The sequence below is a fragment of the Cyclopterus lumpus genome, chromosome 11 (assembly GCF_009769545.1).
Source record: "Cyclopterus lumpus isolate fCycLum1 chromosome 11, fCycLum1.pri, whole genome shotgun sequence".
Taxonomy (NCBI): Eukaryota; Metazoa; Chordata; class Actinopteri; order Perciformes; family Cyclopteridae; genus Cyclopterus; species Cyclopterus lumpus.
Window position 1 is genome coordinate 5,119,737 of NC_046976.1, and position 25,311 is coordinate 5,145,047.

The 25,311-nt window shown below is 45.1% G+C and overlaps 1 protein-coding gene across 5 annotated transcripts in view; it reads left to right on the forward strand.

The window, feature by feature from the left end:
- LOC117738732 (ephrin type-A receptor 7-like) overlaps nt 1-25,311 on the forward strand; it is a 135,423-nt gene that overhangs the window by 71,747 nt on the left and 38,365 nt on the right. For all 5 annotated transcript variants that reach the window (XM_034544813.1, XM_034544816.1, XM_034544814.1 and 2 more), the window contains 2 exons: nt 11,313-11,468; nt 16,113-16,442. In XM_034544813.1, coding sequence (XP_034400704.1) covers nt 11,313-11,468; nt 16,113-16,442 — 486 coding nt within the window. The remainder of the gene's footprint in view (nt 1-11,312; nt 11,469-16,112; nt 16,443-25,311) is intronic.

Sequence of the window (25,311 nt, forward strand, 5' to 3'; positions counted from 1 at the left end):
TCAGTATTTCCCCCGGAGACTCTGACCTCTGAGATTTGACCTCCGCGGCTTTGGTTAACACGTACAGGTCGGGAGTAAAATGAGGGTCGGGCAGGTGAATCGAGTGACTCATTCATTTTTTTTGCCAGTGCGTGCAAAAAAGAAAAAAAAGAGAAGAAGAAAAAACAGAAAGAGAAATGAAGGGAATGCTCACTTTTTTAAGCAAACTCAGACTGAGTGACGGTGAAACTAAACACCGATGACACCTATGATGTAACACAACGCAATGCAATAGCGCCGCATTAAATGCTGCCACTAGTTGTTTGTCTTGACTGGTGTGTTTTGAACAGGCGGAAACCTCCAGAGTTCTGCCGAGTGAAACCGATGTTGAAGTGTCTTCAAATCTGCATTTTCTCCACTGCAGGTGGCGGCTCCTCCGGTATAATGAGATAAACGACCTCTATGAAACTGGTACCACAAAGTATTTTAATTAGCTTCAGGATGAGTATGGGCTACCCAAAACACAGTTTTTTTCTGATTTTTACAAATTCGTAGTTTCTTAAACTCTGTACCCCAATACAAAGAAGGTCATGGACCAGAGCTGATTGAATCATTGATTCACCAAGTCTGTCGGCTGAAGAGGAAAAAAACAAGCTATATTTATTACAAACTGCTCTCCTTAAGTAAGTTAAGCACTCACAGCAGCAGACAATCATGGGAACGGGATCTTAAAACTACAATTACCGATCACGAATGGAAAATAGAATCATGTTAAATAGCAAAAGAATACGTAGTAGTTACAAATCCCAAGAAATTCAGTTTAAAATTATACATAAATTACAAACTACCCCATATAGTAGGAGGAAATATGACAAAGACTGTTCTGGTTTAAGGTGTAAGCAGCATGTTGGCAATTATGTGCACTTAATCTGTCTCTGTCCGGAAATTAATACATTTTGGGTTGAAATTGGGAAGCAAATATCGTCCATAATAAAATGTCCTATTGAGCTCAATCCTCTCTTATATATCCTATAGACCTACACACTGCCTCACCTGTATTAAACAGGAGAATCCTCAGTCTTCTATGGTACTGCACTCGATTATCCATCCGTCTGGAACCCTTTTATGAATTTTATTGTCGAGGACGATACCGAAACCATACGAAGAGGGTTTGCAACCTTGGGACCCAAGTGACTCTGTGAAGGAATGGGTCAGCAATATTTTGTTTATTATGATTTAATGGTCTTGAAGGACATAATAGGGCGTTTCCTGTTCTGCAATTCTGTTGTACCCCCCCTTTTTATTTTTTTTTTATTTTTTTTTTTGCCAGGATGAATTGAAAATAAAATGGTGGTAAGAATGATATAAATACAATTGTTATAGCAGGTTCAATATGGAAGATGATGATTTATGATGATCCAACTACGGTAACTTCTGTTTATCGGCTGCCACCCGCTTCGAATGCTCTCGGCCGATTTGGACGGCTGTAACCAGCGGTCATCACGACCATTCCGATGCTTCAAACTGCGCCTACCAATGTTGCGAAAGTGAAACGAAACCATTTTAGCTTCAGACAACAACACTACTTGGTTATTGGTTTGGAAAAGATTGTGGTTTAAGGTTAAAAAAAAAACGAGTAGACTTGTTACGCAACCTATGCAACTTGCCGTGAGGTATGTAAGTGACGCGACAAAAGTACGATGATAAAAGTCTACGCCTACTTTTGGTTGGTGACTTCCTCCCTTGCTCCCTGTTGGAATTATCGCGGCCCATAGAGTGATGAACGGGCCCCTTCTGAATCACATCAACGAGGCTGATAACCCTTAATGACGCCCACTTCGAAGCGGGTGTTTCCAACGCATTCTTTTCCTCATTTACATTTCTCGAAGTACACAAAGAATAACGCAAAAACCCGGTCGAACATGACACGCGTCTCCCGTGTACCGTGTCAATGAAAAACAATGTGTACGTTTGCACACGGTTGCATTTATTGCTTCAGGCCGCTGTGTCGGAACGCATTGCAGTGTAGAGTTACAAGCAGATGGTTGTTTGCCCTCCATAGCGTCTGTCAGGAGACGAATGTTTGCTACCCGAGTTTGCACCTCTAATCCCCTCGCCACTGCAGCGTGTAGGCATGCCGGCGTCTTCCATTCACGACATTCGGCACTCGTGTGCCGTGAAAGAGGCACGGTGCCCTCGCGCAGGCCACCATATACATAAATACTCTGCATAAGCGTGCTGAGATGTGCACCTCTCCCTATCCCGGTCCCCTCTAAGTGACTCTAATAGGCGTGTCTTGCAGAGGTGAGGAGAGCTACCCCATTACCCTTGACCTCCACTCGTTTAACAACTGGACAAGACACTAGATTGAACTTCTCCCTCTCTGTTCTCCTCCTCTGTGCTGTACTTAAGGATACGCGCGGCGAAGGCTCATCCGTCTGCACTCTCGGGAATGAAATTCATCAGGCCGTTTTGTCTATATCTGGGTCACGGTCGTTATGAAAATGGGCTGATTCGGATGGGGCGAATGAAAATGGGACGTCATTAGCAGTCGCGAATCATTCAAGTTCACATCCCAGATTTGAATAGCTGATTTTCTTCTTCTTCTTTTTTTTGTTGTTGAAAGAATCAAATGAAATTGGCGTGTCACAACAGACTGCAGGCTGGAGATTATGCTTGGTGATTTCCATAACCAGGTCACATCCAACACACACAAATAAGGGGTCTGCAGGAACACACAAACCCTCTCCGTCTCTCCATATCCTCTCTAATGCGTCCACCAGTGAATGTGATTAGCTTCCAGTTGCATATATTATTATATGTTCAGGAAATGTAAGATCTAGATCTACGTGTCACAGTGAATTATCATCTGACTCGACTGCAACAAGCACATTTTTTTTTTCTCCGTCTCCGGGTTTCCAGTTTGTTTTCTTCTTTTTGGCATCCCCATAAAAAAAACACACACACACACAAATTGACAGCATTTTCATTCAATTCTCCACAAATCTGGGTGTACTCGCAGCACAGACATGCTGTCGACATTTCATAACGGGAAAAGACATTGCAGGCGGTGAAAAATGACATTACACATTGATGCTGCAAATAGGGAGAGATGTAAGTGTCTAAAGGGCTGCCGTGTGTACAGCATAACCTTCAGCAGCATTACAAATCAATGCTACTTCTCTTACCCTCAGTTTGGGGGAGGAATTGTGTTTGACAGGTGGCACACACATATACACACATACATACACACACACACACACACACACACACACACACACTCAGCATGGCAGTTCAAAAAGAGCAGAACATTGAATCTCATTTTGCGAGCGCTCGACCTGAAATTGCATTCACATGCAAACGTGGCTGCTGACTTGCGGCTGATGTGGTTATGATGTAAATGGGCGGGACGCTCGCTGTTTTTGCATACACACACGCGCGCACAAATATGTTAATTTAACATGAACTGAATCGGTCTTCTGCCCGCAAGCTGTTTTGTGCGTGCATGCTGGGCTCGAGTGGTGAGGAGTGACTGTGGGACTGTCCATCTGGATATGATGGTGGTGATGATGACGATGATGATGATGATGATGATAATGGGTATCCGTGGGACGTGAGGGCTTAGGGCTTTTGCACGCCACCTCCCGGGGCTTGACCAGGCCGCGCTTAATTTCTTTAATTTTTTTATCGTCTTTCTCCCAAATCTCTTTTTGTTCATCATCGGTGTCCTTCAGCCAGAGGACCTGTGTCTTGTCGGTCCACCTTGGATGTGGTGTCAGATTCTTAGACACAAGCTCTGCTTTGCGCCCCCGCGGGGTTGTTCCTGAGTGTGCGCATTAGTGTTTTGAGACGTGATGTCTGAAGTGTGCGACCCCAAATGTGTCCTGTTTTCTTCCATCCAGGTGCCATGTCACCAGGACAGGCTCGGACATATACGTGTCGGCCGTCTTGTTGAGCTGAATGGAAGCCATCAATCACACACACACACACACACACACACACACACACACTCAGGGGAAAGAACAAATATGGCGACCGCTAGACAAGGTTGCCGATTCCCACAAAAAAAGTCTGTCTGCGATTGTAGTCAGCCACGGTGACTATGATCAGCAGAAGGCTCGCCCTTTTGTATCTGTGAAGATGCCCGTCCCTGAGATTTCGGCCTCCGATCCAATAAAATGTCGGCGAACGAAATTAAACATTTTTTAATATGAAGAATGTTCCAAGGGTCCAAAATTCATGGTAAAACCCATGCGTGAGACCACAAGAGAACCGCTTCATGAGCAGGAGGCAAAGGATGAAAGAACAAAGTTCAACCTCGTCTCAAGGTCAAACCCCCGAACACCATGTGAGCCCGTTAAAGGCTTACTCTGGATCAGAGCAACAGCGGCACACTTGAAATGTGAAGGAACAGTGTGTGTGTGTGTGTGTGTGTCTGTGTGTGTCTGTGTGTGAGAGGACAAGAGGAGGCTGCGATAATGTCCTTAAATTTTTACCTCTCGGTCTTTTGTTCCACGGGCCTCTGAGAGATGCTGTGAGGATAATAGCTGGAGCAAAAGGTAGGGATGGCGAATAACACGACGCAAGGCACGACATGCGTCGGGCCGGGGAGCTGAGCTAAGAGCCCTCTGAGAAGAGGAGAGAGGAGAGAGGTAACTGTCAGAGTGACACGGTGTTAGGGAGGCAGGGATCGGCTTCTGTGTGTATTGGATTGTGTATGTCGCATTTTGCATAATCGACACAGATATGCATATGCCTCTTAAATCATGTGTACGCATCAGTGGAAACACGTTTGTTTGTTTTAATCATTTATTCATCCGGGGAGAGGGATCCTCCTCTGTTGCTCTCCTGAAGGGTTCTTCCCTTTTTTCCCTGTGAAAGGTTATTTTTGGGGAGTTTTTCCTGATCCGATGTGAGGTCCTGGAACAGGGATGTCGTATGTGTACAGATTGTAAAGCCCTCTGAGGCAAATTTGTAATTTGTGATATTGGGCTATATAAAATAAACTGAATTGAATTGAATTGAAAATCCTGCTGAGGGCCTTTGTGTTTGATCCTCTCCTGGTTCAGGTGCTTTTGTGTTTGTTCTTCATGTGGGTGGTTGCCTGTCTGGTCCCGCCTGCTCCTTCTGTCTGATTTATTTAAAAACAATTACAAATCTACACCGACCTTGCCCTATGCTGCTGTGATGTAACACAGCAGCTCTCCTCTTTGTTGTGTCCGTTCTGTGATGTAACCACTCCGGAGTTTTTTTTTTTTTCTTTTTCAAATGTACCGTGTATGAGAGCCAGCTAGTGAATCTGTGTGTGTGTGGCTGTCGGCCAACGGCGAAGGTACGTATCCACGCACGTTCGGCGTTGGCCGAATCCGAACCCCCCCCCCCCCACACACACACACACACACACACACACTCACTGACATTAACACCCCCGGTAGCATTGTTCGCTAGTTATCCTCCTGTGCTCCCTGAGCGGACGTCAGTAACCAGGGCAGAACGAAGAATAAAAACCTAATAAAGCGGAGTGTTGATCCCCCCCAGCAGCAGTGGGTAAATTTGAATGAGGTCTTTTACTCACTAACAGGGATTTATGCTGTAATTCGGGGCTTGTATATACATCTTCAAAGGAGCGACAGGTTATGAGACACCGCATGTAGCACGGGAGAAAATTGTTGTCTTCAGAAAGCAGTTGCTGTTGTTGTTTTTTCATCAGTCACTTAATATCAGCTTATGGCACTAGAAAAACACAAGAAGGATGTGATGTGGTACTTACTCACATATAAACTGTAACGACAGGCACATTGAAGTACACTGTTTTGTATGAAGCCTTGGAGGTGTCATTGAGAAGAAGAGAAAAAGTCATGCTCTCAATTTAATGACGCGTGCTTTTGAATTAGTACACAGACATTCATCGTCCCCAGAGAAGGAAGCCGACCATTGACGTTTCGTCCAGTGACACTGTGAGGTTCACCGCACAGCGAATGGCACTTAAATGCTTTGACATCCTTAAATGAATGCACTTTAAAGGTGCAAAACATTTCAGATATCTTCTGAAATGAGCTCCAGCCTGTCTTGTGATGCCACTAGAGAAGCAATGGCATCGCGCCCTCCGGTACACCCTCGGGTAAACAGGATTAGCTCCGTCGGCGCCGTTTGCGCTGTTAGCTGTGAGCGAGAGGCTTCTGATCTCGTATTTAGTGCCTTTTAATATCGAACTTCTTTCTTGAGACCGGTGTGGTCCAAATTCAATCCTAGTCCGCCAAAGTCCTATTAAGTAGTACTGGGTCTGGATCCATCCCGTTCAATTCAATATTCAGCTGGTCCTTTCCAGTCGGACTCATCTGGGCACGGTCATCACATCCTTTCACAGGAATTTGACCCAACCTTATGCACTGAAGTGCCACATCAATCAAGCATATTTCTCCATCCCGCCTACCGACCTGGATGTTTTGTATGTGTTTTAGAGAGAGAGAGAGAGAGAGAGAGAGTGTGTGTGTGTGTGTGTGTGTGTGTGTAAAAGAGACCTTCAAAACAGTTTGACGGTAATGAGAATTCATTTTGTGGATGTTAAAGCCGCCTACCAGCTGAAATAATTAGCATCAGAATCAGCATCAGCCACACAGAGGGCACTGATCTGAATTAAAGCTCTCTGAATTATTGATTTGCACCCACTGGGATCACATCCCGTCTCCATTGTGCCTCTCCTTCATGCTATCGCCTCTTTTTTTTCTCCTTTTCTTCTCTTCATTGCAAAAAATAAATTAAAAAGTGTCGAGTAAAACTGAAGCCCAGAAACCAACGAAGGACTACGTCATCTGTGTGTTTTGGTATTTGCAAAAGTTTTGCATGCATATTTGTATTTAATCCCCAGTGAATGTGTGTGCATATCAGTGGGAGTTAAGGTGTGTGTGTGTGTGTGTGTGTATGTGTGTGTGTGTATGTGTGTGTGTATGCGAGCGTGCAAATGTCTAAAGCAAATTCTCTTTTAGCGTCATTAATATTAATTAATGTGTGCTGTCAGGGAGGGGAAGAAACAATTCATTGCTCGCATTTATTGTATTAAGTGCTTCGTGATTTATTAATGGTCATGTTTAAGGTTAGAGGAAAGAGAAGGAAGGGAAAGTAAGGGAAGGGCAAACCATAAATTGATTGCTCTGCAAAGACAAAAGTCTATTAAAGTAATTTGTGAGCTCATTGAAATGCGGATTCCTTTTTCTTTTTTTTTTCATTAGCTGCTGAAACTGTTGGCGTATCTCAAAGTGTCATTTTGCATCACGAGCATTTTACGTTCATTTATCTGATTAGATTCTGTAGCTCGTACTTTTCCTTTTCATCCCGCTCATGTTCATGTTGTGCGTACATATCCTCACTATAGATGACCTTACCACCACCGCTCCTCCCTGCTTCTTCTCATCTGTATGCCACGCAGGTCTGAACTGCTTCTGTTTCCTGTCAAGCCGAGGGAGTCCGCCCCCCCCCCCCCCCCCCCCCCCCCCGCCCCTCCGCCCTATTTGATGTCCATTCTTCGTACATTAAGTAGCCTACCGTCTCTCTGTCTCTCACGCACCATCTGTCTGTCTGTCTGTCTGTCTGTCTGTCTGTCTGTCTCTCTGTCTGTGTGTCTGTCTGTCTGGCTGGCGGTCGGCATCTCTCCCAACTGTGTCTCACACCAGTTGGTCTCTCCCCCCCCCCCCCCCCACACCGCTCGTATAGTCCATAGCACTTGGCGTGTCGCTGCATATCTACATTATTACACCTTGAAGAAGTGTGTGTGTGTGTGTGTGTGTGTGTGTGTGTGTGTGTGTGTGTGTGTGTGTGTGCCGCCATGTTCCATTTAATCGAGGCTCCCTGTTGGCACATAGGACAAATTGATCAGTTGGTTTGCCAGCTGTCCTGGCAGATCTTTCCTTCTGTCTCTCTGTTTCTCTAAGCACTCCCCCCCCCTCTCTCTCCCTTTCGCTCCCCGGTGCTCTCGCCTCCAGTTTCACCTGTATACGTACCTTGGCAAATGAAATGGCTAAGATGGGATGAACGAATGATTGGAGTGGTCCCCCCACCCTTACAAGCATCGTGTTTTTTTTCTTCTTCTTCTGTTGGATGCATTTGGGAGTCTCTCCCATTTGGCGGGGTGGCCGCTGTCCCATTTTGACCGACGCGACCCCTCCTGGCACATGGCCGTTGCCGTGCCTGCGAATGATCCCGTTGCCGCGGAGAGTGATGGGTAGCGCGCGGAGCCAGCGCCTTTTTTTGTTATCGGAGCCGCGCATATTGTCTTGATGCGCCCCTATCATTAGACACACATTTCCAAGGTGGGCTGGCTAAACGCGTACCCGCGCTGAATTGAGGAGATAAAAGCCCGGCCAGCTAAAGCCCGCTTTTAAGCACGATAGGTAGGGAGTCTTACACATTTCTGTCCTCATAGATCTCTGCCTAATTCTGCCTTGATTCGGGGCGCTCTTGATGCTTGATGTCCTTGGCGTGGTGAGGGAAGGATAGTGGCAGCACGGTCAGGAACAAAGCGAGACTACTCCATCGCCGCTTCACAGGGTGTGTGTGTGTGTGTGTTTCTGTTATGTCCCCATGCTTGGCTGTGCTGTGAGCTGAAAGCGAGAGGCTTTTCTCTGTGTAATGACAGACATTATAAAGTCGATTACAAGGTTCTTACAACCTCGGATACGCAGGCGCACGCACACACACACACACACACACACACACACACACACACACACACACATACGTGTACACAAGGCGCAAAAAACTAACTCGCACACACACTGTGAGCCAGAAGAGGCTGACGAGGCCTGCTAATCGATGTGTGATGGCAGGCCTTTTGTGTGCATGCGTGTGTGTGTGTTCTGTAAAGGAGATGGGACAACAGAGGGCCCCTTCATTATTGTCCTTGTGTCTTGACGAACGCTCGTAAGCCAACAGCAGCTTTGTGTGTGTCCTTGCACCCGGTGCGTATACCTCAGCTGGCCCGTCTCACACACAAGGGGGGGGGGGGCTCTTTCAGTGTTTGGTTTGTCCCTTCTGGGCTACTGTAGAAACTGTAGAAAGGCAGACTGCGGGAAGAGGACCAGCTCTCTGTGTTGTAGGTATATGAAGGGCTCATTCAGAGCTAATGAAAGGAAATTGATATGATATTTCATTTCTGCAGATAGATCCAGTGAGATTGCTTTTTGCGGCGTCCTCACAGAGGGAACAGATTTCTGTGTTGTAGAAGTCTTCCACTCTCATCTATTCAGTTCTTGTATCGCGCCACTTTGTTGTGCATTGTTTAACAATAAAATTGTCTTTTGGTGAATAACATGGATTCTTATTACCAACAGCCTTTTGTAAACTTGGTTCAGATAACACACCAAATGTACTCTCGCTAACCTAGTCTCAGTATTAAGGGGAGGTTCAAGTCAGGTTAAAGTCAGGCTCAAGTCAGCCGCTCCTCCCACAGAAACCGCCTAACGCCACGAGCAAATACTGAGATGGTAACAAAATGGCCAATCAAATGCCTGGATATCTGCACGTACAGTACGGAGATTGTGTGTATTTAATAAAGGGAGAGGGGCCTAAAAAAACACACACACACAAAACAAAGGGTTACAAACGACAGAGAGACGAGGAGGTGAGGAAAGCAGAATGTAGAGAAGAGAAGAAGAAAAAAATGTCAAAGGGATAAGAGAGAGAGACGTATCGGGAGAGACTTAATGTGGCCCTGCTGTTTAGACTACAGTCTCAGAAGAGAGGAGACCAGAGCATCGGCTGCCTGATTTCACACACATTATCACCTGCTACAGAAAATGCACATGGAAAATGAAACTGCGTAGAGGGTGTAAGATAACCTGTCTGTTAAAGTGAGTGTGTGTGTGTACAAAAGCGTGTCACACATACATTATTGGGCTTTTGTTGCCTTCTTGTGTGCTGCACATGCAAGGTCACGAGTGCTTATCTCCCCCCCCCTCGGCCCCACATTCTCACCATTCGTAGCCTCTCTCTACAGCCAGCGACCTAATCCATATGCAGTATGAGGGTGCTTTTCAAAACTGGCAAAATAAAGTTGGATATGTGGAAAAGGGACAATACAAATTTTGCAGTGGCGAGCCGGCACATTTGCCTCGGCTGGTTTTTTTCCGCATCGCCTCGCCGGTTCAATCCAGCCGCAGGCCGCTGCACATGTAATGTGAGATGGGTTCAGCCAAAGTATCCACTTCTTCTCATCCCCTAATCATACGTTTTCTTTTCTGGTCCGTACTTCCCTCTGGACTCCCTTTCTATTTTTTTTCTTCTCCCCATTCATTCTTAATTTTCTCCCTCATGAATTGAAAGTGAGGTTGTTTTTTTTTTGTCCTTCGGCCTTAAAATGCTGCCAATGCCTTGGTGTTGTGCTGGAGTGAAGAAGTGTTATATATATGTTGAATACAATCTTTTAAAGGGGTTAAGAATTTGTATTAGCCGTACTGTTTATATATATTCCTGCTTGTCCAAAACAAACGTAGTTTTTCATACTGTATCAAAACTTCTTACCTGGATTCAATATTTTATGTACAAAGAAAAGACTATTTGTATGGCTTTTTTTCAAAGGGGTTAAGAATTTGTATTAGCCGTACTGTATATATATATATAAATATATATATATATATATATATATATATATATATATATATATATATTTGTATTGTATTTGTATTTGTTTTTGTTATATATGTACTGTTATATATATATATTTGTATTGTATTTGTATTTGTTTTTGTTATATATGTACTGTTATATGTATATATATATATATATATATATATATATATATATATATACCTCCTAGGTATATGAAGGGCTCATTCTGAGCTAATGAAAGGAAATTGATATGATATTCCATTTCTGCAGATAGATCCAGTGAGATTGCTTTTTGCGGCGTCCTCACAGAGGGAACAGATTTCTGTGTTGTAGAAGTCTTCCACTCTCATCTATTCAGTTCTTGTATCGCGTCACTTCGTTGTGCGTTGTTAAACAATAAAATTGTCTTTTGGTGAATAACATGGATTCTTATTACCAACAGCCTTTTGTATATATACATATATATATATATATATATATATATATATATATATATATATATATATATATATATATATATATATATATATAACAGTACGGCTAATACAAATGCTAGTGAAATGAGAGAAACAATTTAGATCATATCACGAAATATCTCATGGCTTTCAGATTTCTTTTACACGATAATGTATGATCATTGCGTTCATCTCCTGTGCATGAACCTCCTTGAAAATATGTATCGCATAAGTTAAATCTAATGTTCTATATGTCTCTGTGTGTTCTTCTCCCAGCGTGTCCCCGTGGCTCCTACAAGATGTCCTCCAGGCAGCAGGAGTGTTTTCCCTGCCCGGCCAACAGTGTCTCCGAGGAGGAAGGATCCGTGGCGTGTGTGTGCGAGGAGGACCACTTCAGGACCCCCCTGGACACACCCTCGGCCCCATGCACAAGTAGGAAGATTATATGTTATACTCGCGTGTGCTTCTTTCGCAGAGACACTTTTTGCATTAAGCGAGCGATTTGGTGTTTGTGAGCCAGTCATTATCCCGCCCCCGCCCGCTCAGCTTGCCTCTTTATCCTTAAAGACCACTTTTACCCGTCCTTCACCCCGAATCCTTTCATCCACCCCCAACCCCCCCATCATTTGTTCCTCTCGTGGCCTCTTCGTCTGACGTGCACCCCACCTCCCCCGGTCCTCTGTCCCCGCCATCCATCCTCATTCTCCCATCTGTCCAGCTTCCTCCTCATCACCCCATTTCCATGTCTCGTCTCGCCCGACCTTCACCTCTCCTTCAACTCGCGCCCTCTCCTCTCCCATTGCGTTTTCTTTCAGGACGGGAAAGAATTCACCCAAAAAGAAAACGTGCCGTGTTTCCTTTTTTTCTCTTTTCTTTAATCATCCAAAACTAGAGACGGGATACGTGCTGCTCCATTGATGATGACGTTGTGAGTTGGTCAAAGAGTTTTGTTTTTGTACAGCTACAAGCTCAAAGGATTTATTCCCTCTCGTTTCCCCTTGATTGCATCAGTAAACATTCGATGTCTCGTTTGAGCGAGAGGTAAAAAAAAAAAGTGGATTTATTTGGAATAATCAGTCTTAGATGTTGCACATTTTTAAGGATGTTAGATAAATCCAGTTCTTGCTTGACACATTTTGATAAGTTGATGTTGCGTAGGGGAAACATCCTCATGATCGTACACGCTATTTTCTGTTTTAAGGTGAACTGCCCCCTCCCCCTCCTAAACCTCTGCTTCCATCTAATAGTAGACACACATTATGTGTCCATCCACTGCAGCTATTTACTCTGCCTCTTTGCCTTTATTCCTTTTAGCACCCACCCACCCATCCTTCAACCCCTACTGGCACCTCTCCTAACATTAGGTCCACATTATGTATTCGTCCCCCCCTTTACCAGTTTCCTCCATCTCAACCTCGTACACATTCACTCCACACTCCTCAACCTTTTCAGCCTGACATCCATTATCCACCTCTCCGCCAGACCACCCATCCTTTTCCCTATTCCCCCCTCCGCTCTTCCTTCTTGACCCTTGACCACACATTTTACCTCCCCTCTCTCTCTCTCTCTCTCTCTGCCTTCTTCACTCGGCCACTCATCATTCTCCTCCCACCGACTGCCTCTTTGCATCTTCCCACACCTCCTCCTCCTCCTCGTCATCCTTTTTGTATGTTATCACCCCTCCATTCCTCTTCCCTCCGTCAAAACTTATATCTCGTCCCTCTATCCTCAAGCGATGAAACTCCATGATCTCATCACCCCGACCGTCCACGCATTATCCGCCCTTTCCTCACCTCTTACCTTATCACAGTCTCCCTTCTCACACACGCCGAATGCCATTCTTCTCCAACATAGATGCACTACAAGGCAAGCCAAAGGGCACGCGGGGTATGGCCCTATTGATTCCTGCATGGAGAGCAGCCTATTGATATGGCTTAGTAATGAGATGGAGGAATAATGGGCTCTATGTCCTGTGAGCACTCAGGGCAGTAAAACCGTGGGTTCACGAGGTCGGTGCATCCGCGTTTGTGCACTTTCACGCTCACAGGTGTGTACCTGTGTATGCGCATGTGTGGTCATACTGTCTTTTATGGTAATTGCAATGGAGGAGGTGTGTAATTACAATATTGATCGCCGAGCTCTCTGATCCCAGTGCGATAACATTTATCGCAGCCTAATGACAACATTAATTACACTATTGATTCACTAATTATGATCATCCCCAGATTTGGCTAATCCACTGTCTGGTCAAAAAAAGAGGGAGGTAGACGGAGCTTGATGAATCTAGAGTGGAAAGAAAAAAAAGGGAGACTTTGTCAGACAAATGAGGTTTGATATGCGCACTTTATTATCTCGGCAATTAAAGAATAATAACGGAGCAATTTCATTAAAGTACCTACATCCTTCTGTGTTTACCGCAGTTGGAAACCTCTGTTGTCTCTTTAAAACAATAAACTCTTAATGGTTTGAAGAATTTTAAAGGGGTGAAAGAAAACACGGCTCGTAATACTCCCCGACATGACTAATTACCTTTTGTTAATGACGACTATTTACAAATGTTCCATTACGGCGCATTAGATATTTCGGTGGCGAGGCAAAGTCAAACTTTGGAAGCAGTGAAAGAAAGCGTCTCACTGGACACCGAGATATTTCTTTGTCTCCAGAGTGGGTCGACAGGACTGCAGTGGTAATGATCGTCGCATAATAACTATCTATACTAAATATATACCGGTAGTCAAGTAATGCATAATGTTTGTCAATGTGCGTGTCTCCAAATGGATGTTTTGAAAACAGTGGGAGCCGATGGATAACGTTGCGGCATAACAGTTTTAACTTTTGACATGCATGAAATGCATAAATGCAGACCTAACAGTGGAAAACAACTTAAGAGCCAGTTTGGATTTGCTTCCAGACATCCTATTCACTTGTTTATAATCAACATGTTATTCACTATACGTGTCAAATCTCCGGTCATGATGCTTAACTTTAATGTCTGTGATCAAATTATTAAGAGGGGGAGCAGATACAGGCTACTGTAGAAATCTCTCTCTCTCTCTCTCTCTCTCTCTCTCTATATATATATATATATATATATATATATATTTATTTATATATAATATATACTGTATATATAGTGCCGCAGCTGCTGCAACCCCTACTGTTACTGAGCCCCATGAACAATCATGTCTGGCTCAGAGAGATGCATCAATGCAGACTCTTCTTAGGCTTCACAGGCAACATTCCAAACCGCAACATCAAGAGCAAGTAGTGATTGGCTGTGAGTCAGTGTGTTGGAGCAGCAGCGGCGAGGGAGTCAAGGAGTCATTCGAATGGACACTCGAAAGACGGAGACAGATGGAGAGCGACAGAGGGTAGGAGACGGGGAAGGAGGGAAGCAAAATGGTTCTGGAGGTCAGGTTTGAATAGCTTCGATTTGAAGAAGATCGGAGAGAGAGAGAGAGAGAGAGAGAAAATAAAAGGCCCAGCTGTGTCGACATTTAATCTGCGTGTACGTGTGCTCACATGCTGAATGCTCTCCGGGCTTATGCAACTCTGTGCTCCACGTGTGTCTGGGAGCGCGGGGCGCATCTGCGGGCGCGCGACTCGTTCCACAGCACGCACGCCTTCACTTATTCATTACACGGCACGTGCACACACACACACGCACAAGGGAGACACGCAGGACAATTCATGGCCTTTTTTAATGGACCATGGCTTCTTTCAGCCTGCAATGTGCAGAGGACCTGCAGAAGGAGGCAGAGGTCAGTCAGGACACCGACTAAGTGATGAGATGCAGTCCTCCAGTCTGACATTTTACAGCCCTTTTGAATACGGGAGTGTGTGTTTTAATTTCCGCTGCTCTTGTCAGATGTGGTGGGTGATTTTAAAACCCTTGAGCTGTTAAATGGCACACAAATCCCTGTGCACGTATTCATATAATAACCCTTTGTTTGTTTTTTTAAACAACCCAAACCACACGTTGTGACACACACACACACACAGACGGCCTCTATGGTGGGCAGCTCGCAGTCTCATAATGCGTCCGGCATATCACAACCCTCATATGAAATCAGATCAATGCTCTTGGGGAGCTAAAAGCCTTCTCCAGGGTCCCTCCACGGATCTGTTCCACGCAGCACTGTTGACATCAGTACGTAATGGACGTGTGTGTTCAGACGGAAGGTATACTCTAAGTCATTGAACCACACGCAGCCACTGCTTTTAGTCCCCTTATTCCCAAGTGTGTTTTTTCCTGCATCATCAATAATCCCTCCTTCAGCCCAATCCAATAAATGTTGGTTTCACTCCAAACGCCAAACCCAGACATACTGCAGCAACACACGGTTGCATCCCAGCAGCAACTGGTACATTTCTAATCGCCTGCTCCCATTTGGGTCAAATGTATTTATATATTTTTTTTAGCAAACCAATTGTTTCTCATCATCAAATCCTGGATGGAACAGGATTATCGTAGCATGATGTGCATACTGAGTCCGTGCACTAACCCGCACGGTTTCAGTAGACTACTCAAACATCGTGTTGCTGATGTTGTAAAGGCTGTTTTATGGCAGGATATCCCGTGTCGCACTCGTAATGATCCTCTCTGACCGATCGGTCGTGTTTTATCGCCACCTTTATAGTATCGACTCGCTTGGAACCTTGACCGAGGTGGAGGTTCCAGGTATTATCCACAACTGGTTGCCAAAGGTAACCCAAAAAAGAGCCAGTTAAGTTGAGTAAAACCGTACTGCACCATGCTGTGGAAATGCTGCGTGTGTGTTGCACTTAAATGTCATTTTGATTATCCTTGGAAGTTTTATACAAACCCCTTTTCCAGAAAATGCCTAGCTTTACATTTACAGTTCCGGAAGTTAAAACAGTGTTTTGTGCGTAAAGAATGCTGCTGTGATCCCTCCGGTGTGTACGCCGGGCATAGACGCGAGGATGCGTTTGATTACGTATTGATGTGCACATCAGTCGTTTCACTCTTTGTTTGTTCTCGAGAGGACAAAAAAAAAAAGGCTACGGGGTGTAACGACGAACTTAACCGCAACCCTCTGGCTCTTGTCTCTCCAGGGCCCCCCTCGCCGCCCAGAGACCTGGTCTACACCCTGAAGCAGTCCACGCTGATCCTGGAGTGGGCCGCGCCGTCCGATGCGGGAGGCCGGATGGATCTGACTTACAGCGTGGGCTGCCGGAGGTGCGGCGGCCGGCAGTGCGAGCCGTGCGGTGCGAGCATCGGCTTCGTGCCCCAGCAGGTGGGCCTGACGGAGAGGACGGTGACCGTGGTCAATCTCCTCGCCAACACCAACTACACGTTTACCGTCGAGGCCTTGAACGGCGTGTCGGAGCTGCTGCCCAGGAAGAAGTTCTACACCCAGGTCAACGTGTCCACAAGCCTGCCAGGTGAGTCCCAGTTGGCGACAGCATCAGTATTTCTTCTTCTTCTTCTTCTTCTTCTTCTTCTTCTTCTTCTTCTTCTTCTTCTTCTTCTTCTTCTTCTTCTTCTTCTTCTTCTTCTTCTTCTTCTTCTTCTTCCTCCATTGTACAGTGCAACACTAGTCTACACAGCCAGGAAGCAAACAACAGCTCAAACAAAGAATGAGGTCACACTGCATTTCCGAACTGTAGCAAATGTACTCAAATGGCACATACCAGCACGCTCCAACGGCTCAGCTGAAAATGAATTTTAAATCAGCTTGCACCGCATGTGTTTCTCAATTTGAATATTCTGTTGTAGGCCACGTTTTTCGGGAGGTCCACAAGGATCTGAATTTTCTTTTTCAGAGGGTTCAGTGCAATATTTGCGCTGTCTTGCTGTAGCGCCGATGTTCAAAGGCCGGCTTTGGGGAACAATCTGATCTTCACAAGTGGATCTGAGTGACTCATCTTTTGGGATCCGTAACAAGGCAAACTTAAAAAGACAAAGAAAAAAGGCCCACAAAAGAAATGTATAACCTTCGCTTTATGACTTACGGTTTTGTTTCATAAAAGCCCATTATTTTTTTTATTTATTTTTTATCCTCGACTAGGACTGGCTTTCTACATGTGCAGACTTGCAGCAGGCGTATGCCTCTGTTCACAAATAGATTTGCGCACACTCTCGGACACACAGTGACCTTCAGATAGGCTCATAATCCGTGTAGATTCTCAACGTGCGTAGGTCCACGTACGGCTCCTGTTCACACTGTTGGTGTGTATGCACGCAGACTCCGAAGCAAAATATCTCGCCCGGTTTGAGGCGATCTCATTTTCATCAGCAGAAGTCTTCAGCAGGCCATTAGCCGGGGGCTCGACAAGCGCTTTGCCAAGTAGCCCTGTCAACCGGCTCTGCAACATCACTATTGGGAGGAGCTCAAGTGTGAAAAGACCCAACACACACTGAAGACATTTACAAGAACACATTCTGGGCTTGCGCGCTGACAATACTTGCCTGTCATACTGGTTGTTTGTTTTTTAAAACCTTGTTCACTACTTATTTGCTGAACTAAATATTAGTCTAAACAGCGTGATGACATAATGAGGCATGTATGGGGCCGAGGAGGCTGAAAGGTGCCTCACGTGGAAGCAGGTGACGGAGAAACAATGAGTGAGAATGGCATTGTGTTTTTTTTTGCCACTGATTAGAAATTTGCTGAGAAGGAACGAGTTGCATAGTGAATGGAGAACAGTTGTGAGTCATATGCGAGTGCTAAGGTGGCAGCGGCACTTTTCAGTTGAGCTATAACACTTTGTTTATGGGGAACTAAAGTGAGAGGTGTCCATAAAAAAAGAGAATTTGAGTTTTTCCTATGTTGAAAGCTGGGGGTTCATGTTTTTATTTATTTGACCTTGCTAAAACCAGGTAAAATCAATTGAGAACCAATTCTCATTTACAATGATGACCTGGCCGTATAGGCAGTAGAGGCAGTAGAGGCAGTAGAGGCAGTAGCACAGACCACACAAGTGACACAAACAGCACAGATACAATACAGTATGACAAACACATGAGAAAATGGCTAAAAACAACATACTGTAGGTAAATTAATAAACGCTATGTCTGACTGACATCTCTCAGTGGAAAATTAACCCGGACAAGACTGAACGGCACAGGTTCTGGTCCAGGTCCTGATCCAGGTTCTGGTCATCTCACGGCTAGACTACTGCAACTCCCTCCTGGCAGGTCTACCTGCTAATGCCATTCGACCTCTACAGCTCATCCAGAATGCAGCTGCTCGACTGGTCTTCAACCTCCCGAAATTTACCCAGACTACTCCGCTCCTCCGCGACCTTCACTGGTTACCGGTGGCCGCCCGCATCCGCTTCAAAACATTGGTACTTGCGTACCGTGCTGCGAACAGATCGGGTCCGGTCTACATCCAGGACATGATCTAACCTCACACCCAGGACATGGTCTAACCTCACACCCAGGACATGATCTAACCTCACACCCAGGACATGGTCAAACCTCACATCCAGGACATGGTCTACTCTCACACCCAGGACATGGTCTAACCTCACATCCAGGACATGGTCAAACCTCACATCCAGGACATGGTCAAACCTCACATCCAGGACATGGTCAAACCTCACATCCAGGACATGGTCTAACCTCACATCCAGGACATGGTCTAACCTCACACCCAGGACATGGTCTAACCTCACACCCAGGACATGGTCTAACCTCACACCCAGGACATGGTCTAACCTCACACCCAGGACATGGTCTAACCTCACATCCAGGACATGGTCTAACCTCACATCCAGGACATGGTCTAACCTCACACCCAGGACATGGTCTAACCTCACACCCAGGACATGATCTAACCTCACACCCAGGACATGGTCTAACCTCACACCCAGGACATGGTCTACTCTCACACCCAGGACATGGTCTAACCTCACACCCCAGCTTGTTCACTTCGCTCGGCTTCTGCCAATCGGCTTGTAGCTCCGTCACTTCGTCTAAACATTCAACAAAGTCACGACTGGTTGCTGTGCTGGCTCCTCATTGGTGGAACGAGCTTCCCATTGACATCAGGACAGCAGAAAGTCTCTACATCTTCCGTCGCAAACTAAAAACACATCTTTTTCGACTATACCTTGAATAGGGAAGGTAGCGCCGTAGTAGCACTTTGGTAGCACTTAAATGTCCCTTACTGATAGCACTTTGTTGTTTAGCACTTTAGTGAAGAAATTGTACTTTCTTGATTCTTGTTGTTCTGAGTTTTTACTCATGGTTGAATGCACTTATTAAGTCGCTTTGGATAAAAGCATCAGCTAAATGACATGTAATGTAATGTAATGTCCAAAAAAAAAAGATTTACAAAAAATTGACTGTGCTGGCTCCAAAGATGGCAGCTTCAAGGCCAGTGGCCCAGATTCTCTTGTTGGCCAACTGTAAATGTTACGCAAGAGTAACATCTGGACATCAGGACCCCATAGAGTGAGCGAGAGCCTAAGACACAGCTTTACTGTATGTGCCTGCACCCAATCTCCTTGATGGCCTACAGAGTTGGCCACTGTGGCCAGCTCCAGAGTGGCGTCCTATAGGCCAGTGTGCGAAAAATACCCACGACATATTTGGCAAATTGACAAATTGACTTGATTCGTACTGAGTCTGTATCCATGATGTTGAATGAAACAACAAATATATCTACAGCTTTTCAGGTTTGCACTGGGTAACAACCACATTTCACAAGTTTTGCACCAGCACCACACACCTTCCCAGTAAACAACCTGGGTTATTCAATTTATTTGTGTAGCTCAAAATCACCCCTCTCAGACAAATCTGTGATTTGCCTCCCTTTCACTATGCTCGCATTCCACTTACAGTATTTTAAAACTTGAAGCTGCATTAAGCTATATATATAATATCTTAAACAACATTTGCCTTCTTACGCCTCCAGCGAACAAGGAACATCAGTGGTCATGTTATTCCACTTGAATCTCTGTCCACCTGTGAACTTATATCCAGTATAAACCTTCCACTTGAGTCTTGTTTAGTGCACCACATCCTGAGAGAAAAAAACAAATGAGACGTAGAGTACATCAGTCGAAATGTACGATAACCCGGCTGACGCCAACATGGCTAAAAAAGCTCCAACAAAGCCATCTCCAGCTGCCTGAGGGGATTTATGTGTCCAGAAACCCTCCAGCTCCAAGGTTAGGACGCTATATGGAGGAAAAAGGACAAACCTGCAGTGATCATTTTTCCAGTCCCCACAGTTCCTTCAACCTTTCTCCCCTTTTTATCTCCCCTCCTCTCTGTCCGTCTGTCTCGTCAGCAGTTGCCACGGCGTTGATTTGTGGTTATTATGAGGTATGAGGAATGCGAGTTGCCCCGCTAACCGTGTCATCCGGAGGGATTGGACAAGGGGTTAGGGGAGTGTGTTTGCAGGGGTTTCAGAAGCCTTTCTGTGTCAGGGAGGATTTAGACTGACATGTGTGTGTGTGTGTGTGTGTGTTTTCAATTCAATTCAGTTTATTTTGTATAGCCCAATATCACAAATTACAAATTTGCCTGAGAGGGTGTGTCTGTGTCTGTGTGTGTGTGTGTGTGTGTGTTCAATTCAGTTCATTTTGTATAGCCCAATATCACAAATTACAAATTTGCCTCAGTGTGTGTGTGTGTGTGTTCAATTCAGTTCATTTTGTATAGCCCAATATCACAAATTACAAATTTGCCTCAGTGTGTGTGTGTGTGTGTGTGTGAGTGAGAGAGAGACGGAGCTTTCAAAAGGAGACGGTGTGTGCTTTAAAATTACATTACGCTCGTCTCGTCTTACCTCTCCTGACTTCACCGAACGTGTTCAAAGGGCCCATGTGGTTTCCACACAATGCCGGCTGAGGTCAACAGACGACCAACTGAAAGGTCACCCGAGCCCTCTTGCCCGCTCTCCTCAACGGAAGGCTCTCCCCAACGGACGGCTCTCCCCAACGGACGGCTCTCCCCTCGGGTCGAGAGAGGTTGAACCGATCCGTCAAAACACCGCAGATTTGGGGCCGTAACACCGATGCCACATCGGCGTCGCGCTGACTGACGATGGTTGCAGACGGTGCCCGTTGCCGATGCTAATATCATGCACAAAACATTTTCTAATAACTAATGCTCGGTCACCAGAGAGGACCGTGGCACACACGTGAAGCGCACTGCATCTCCCTGCCCCTTTCTTAAGAAGTAAACAATCCTAATCCATATGTCATTGGATAGCCGGCGTTCGGTTATCTGTTGCCACAGGAGACGAGAAAAGAAAAACCTATCAGAGAAACGGGGATAGACCCGTAATGTTCTTGGTTCCCTTTTTATCTACTGCCTCAAACTAAATAAAGACTCTGTGTGTCGGTATTTCTGCTGCAGGATAAGCCCCGTAGATTTTCACCAGATAACACTGTATAGCTCACCCAGTCGTAGGAAATCCTGTGCAGCCAGGTCAGGCACAGAAATGGGGGCGGGGGGGAATAAATAAAACCATCCGTGGACAAACCTCAACCTTGTGTCCGTGCATGTGAGAGCAGCCTCCACACCGAGTCTTTACACCATCAAAACTCACTGACCTTTACGAATACTGCAGCAGGGATGTGGAACAAAGGTAACACACACGCGCTCTCTCTCTCTTTCCCTTCCTCTCTTGCCACCTCATCATCTCTTTATTACTTTTTTTTTTTTTTATACACATACCTTCTATTTCCTTTCTCATTTCCCCCTACCTTATCTGTTCCTGCTAAACTCACTATTCTTAGATGGTCATTTCTCTCCCTCCTTCCTCCTGCTGCCAACTCCTCATCCTCAACCACCATCTTCCCCTTTTTTGTCTTGATATAATAACAGCTATGCTCTTCCTTCTCCTTCTCACCTCTCTTGATCCTCTGTTCAACTCTTACTCCCCATCTTCTCTTATTGTACCGTATTTGGGTATTTTCTGGGCTGGGTAAGCTTGTTAACAGCGGGTGGCCCGGTTTAGCTGGCAGCTGAGGGCCAGGAAAGCCCGAGGATTTAAGGGCACAGCCGGAGTCGGGGAGCCAAGGTGCTAACGGGTGCTATATAATGGCCAAATAAAGAAAAGAGAGCAAACACACACGCAGGCACACAGGGGGTTAATTTACATCCATGCATACGCGATGAGATTTTTCTTACTCCGTGGATGAAAAGCATTTCAAACCTGGCGACATTAAAAACCCTCCATTTAAATCCAAATCCAAATAGAATGTGTCTCTTCTCCGAATGCTTGCAAATGCACAGGGGAGTAGTGGATTGCTCCCAGACAGATGGGGTTTTATCAGGACTCTCCAGGCCACCAAGGGGAAAGAGGAGGAGGGGGTGTGGGGGCGGAGGTGTTGCATGGTGTGTCAAGGATGAGTGGATGAATAAAAGGGATAGGCAGAGGAGGAGAAGAAACATGACTGGAGTCGCGTGAGTAGACCGGGGGCCCCCGGGCTGGGCAAATGGGGGATCAGTGTTTGCTCCCGGTCGCGTGGGGCCCCTTATCCAGCTGTGAATTAGGGATGCACATGTGAGTGTCTGTGTTTTCGTGCACTAGGCCCAGAGGTGCATGAGGGCATTTTTAATTTGCGTGCTTTACCACGCTTGCATGCAATACGCTCGGTGCATCGCTTCATGCTTGATTTGTGTATGGGCAAGAAAGGATGCCGTAATGGCATGTTGCCTCTGCACAGTGTGTGTGTGTGTGTGTGTGTGTGTGTGTGTGTGTGTGTATGCGTGTGTGTGTGTGTGTGTGAGATCAGAACACACTTGGGTTGAATGTCTTGGCCCCCAGTGGTTCATCCAAAGCGCTTTAGCTGAGGCAGGGAAGAAGAGAGGGGATGCGGGGAGGCTGCAGAGACGGGGGTGGAGGTGTGGGTCAGGGAGGAGGAAGGATTGGCATTTCAATATCCTGAGAGGATTACTGGCCTGGCTTTAGATGGCTGGTCCCCGCGGAGTTACATGGGCCTGAGAGGTGGATGCATAAAGGGAGGAGAGGAGCGAGGGATGAGCACAGAAGTGGAGAGATGGAGAAAGGTGGGCGGTGTGGCATTGTGAGCAGGGTTTCTTCTGGGTGAAGAGGAAAGGAGGCAAATGCATGTATTTCTTCAAAAAAATGATATATATTTTTGGGTCTGAACTATCTGGTGCTTTAAACAAATATGACGTGTGTTTACGAAGTTTTTGTGTGTGGATTTAAGTCTGGAGATGAGAGCGCAGTCTGGTTTTGAGATTTAAAAAAAGGCAATGTGGTTGACTCAATGGTGGAAGAAGTTCTCAGATCTCTTACTGAAGTAAAAGTACTGTAAAAAATACTGCAGTGAAAGTCCTGCATTTACTATGAAATCCAACTTGACGTTATTGTGAGGAACCGGTCTCAAACGATACCAATGCCTCGATTATATATGACCTACATAATTAAACGACCAAGGTCGTATTTCTGGGCCCCGTCGGAGGAAAGGGAGAGTTAGGAGAGCCTGCACCTCCAGACGATGAGAGGGACTCTAAAGGGATTCTGAAGTTTGGAAACCCACTTGTGTCCAAAGGGATGGCCATAATCAACAAACACAAAACCGAACAAAGTTTATTGTAGTAAATATGATCAGCTAAATGTATTGAAAATAACAAAAGTAAAAGGGCTCCACCCTGAAGAAAATGGGCACATTATTATATTATCAGTTGTTATCATAATAAAGGAGAAATGTGTGTTCTGCGGCACAAATCTCTATTCCTTTAGAAAAAATATTCTATAATTCTTTAATTTTTTTTGGGGGGGGGTGGGGGGGTATTGGAGAGATTTAACTGCTCGGCATCTGAAATATTACATTTTGTTTACTATTAAACAGTATCTGGATCAAAGTACTTACTTACTGTGACGGGTCAAAGGATTTAAAGTGTAAAAAAAGACTCTTGGATGTTTCCGTGATGAGAAGGGAGACCAAACAGACCGGATGGAGTTGCCACTTCTGACTCTGTTGATTTTCTAAGAACTCTGATTGACTTCTGAGTACACGTTTCAGTTTGGCTGTTTGAATATTTATGAGTTTGAGCGCTCCTCAACTGTCAACCATACAAAGCTCTTCTTTTTGTTATCATTTGGTTTCCAATACCCCCCTTATGCACCACCCCCTTCCCCATCCCCGCCTCCATCCCTCTGCATAGAGGCGTTTGGATCCTCTTTGCCTCCTTAATTAGAAGTGATGGGAAGGTGAAGCTTCAGCAGGCAGCAAATGAATAGAGTCATCAAGCTACTTTTCGGGGCTATAGCCCAGCCACTTAAGATGCTTTTTCACCCTGCGATGGGAATTTTAATTGCCTACCTCTTGGCTTATAATTGGAGTCTATGAAGAGGCACTTTCAGGGTCGTTAGTATGTGTGCTCTGTATGTGGATTTGCAGGCTGTTCCTGGTTGTTCGGGGGAATTGCGGCGTTCACTTAGCAACAAAAACAATGCTTTGCTTAACACACACACACACACACACACACACACACACACACACACACACGCACATACACAATGTCATCCTCGTAATCAGAGTGCTATACAAGACTTGAGGGCTGTCCTTGATGAACCTGTTTTGCCAAAACCAGGAGGGGGGGGGGGGAGAACAGGACAAGACGCAAACTCTGTTTTTGGAGAGACATCTCAAAGTTTTTACAAAAAGAGATCAGAACAACACACTGTGTGTTTTGGTCTTTTTCAGTGGGATCTTTTTGTCTTTACTTGATCTCTGAGAACTGGTACTCAAGCACTGCACTTAAGTAAACATGTGAGAGGATTGTACATGTATTTCCATTCCATGCTACTTTATACTACTACCTCTTGGAGTGGAAGTATTTAGGAGACAAATATCACTATCTTTTTTCCCCACCTACTTTGTACTCTTCTACATTTATTTTAAAGCTGTATTTGCTTGTTTACTAACCAAAAGTTGATCAAAATATATGATCAGCTCAATACATATCATGCCTTGTTTAACGATTAAACTCCATAATAGTACATTTATTTTTTTACAATTCCAACAATACAATGATATTGTGCTATATTTACATATTACTAGTGATGTATTAATATACAGTTCCTCATTTTTATTAATGATGAGTATTTTGTATATATTTAGTATTAGTATAATACTTTTACCTGCCATTTCTATTAAGGAACATTTACTAAGGTATTTCTTTCAACGGCAGTATTGCTATATTAACTTAAAGGGATACGTTGTTTAAAAAAGTAGGATTGGTATAAAGCTGTGACAATAATCAATGCACTCTTCAAAGACAGACTCCTTGGTCAAAAACAGCAATTTTGCCTTG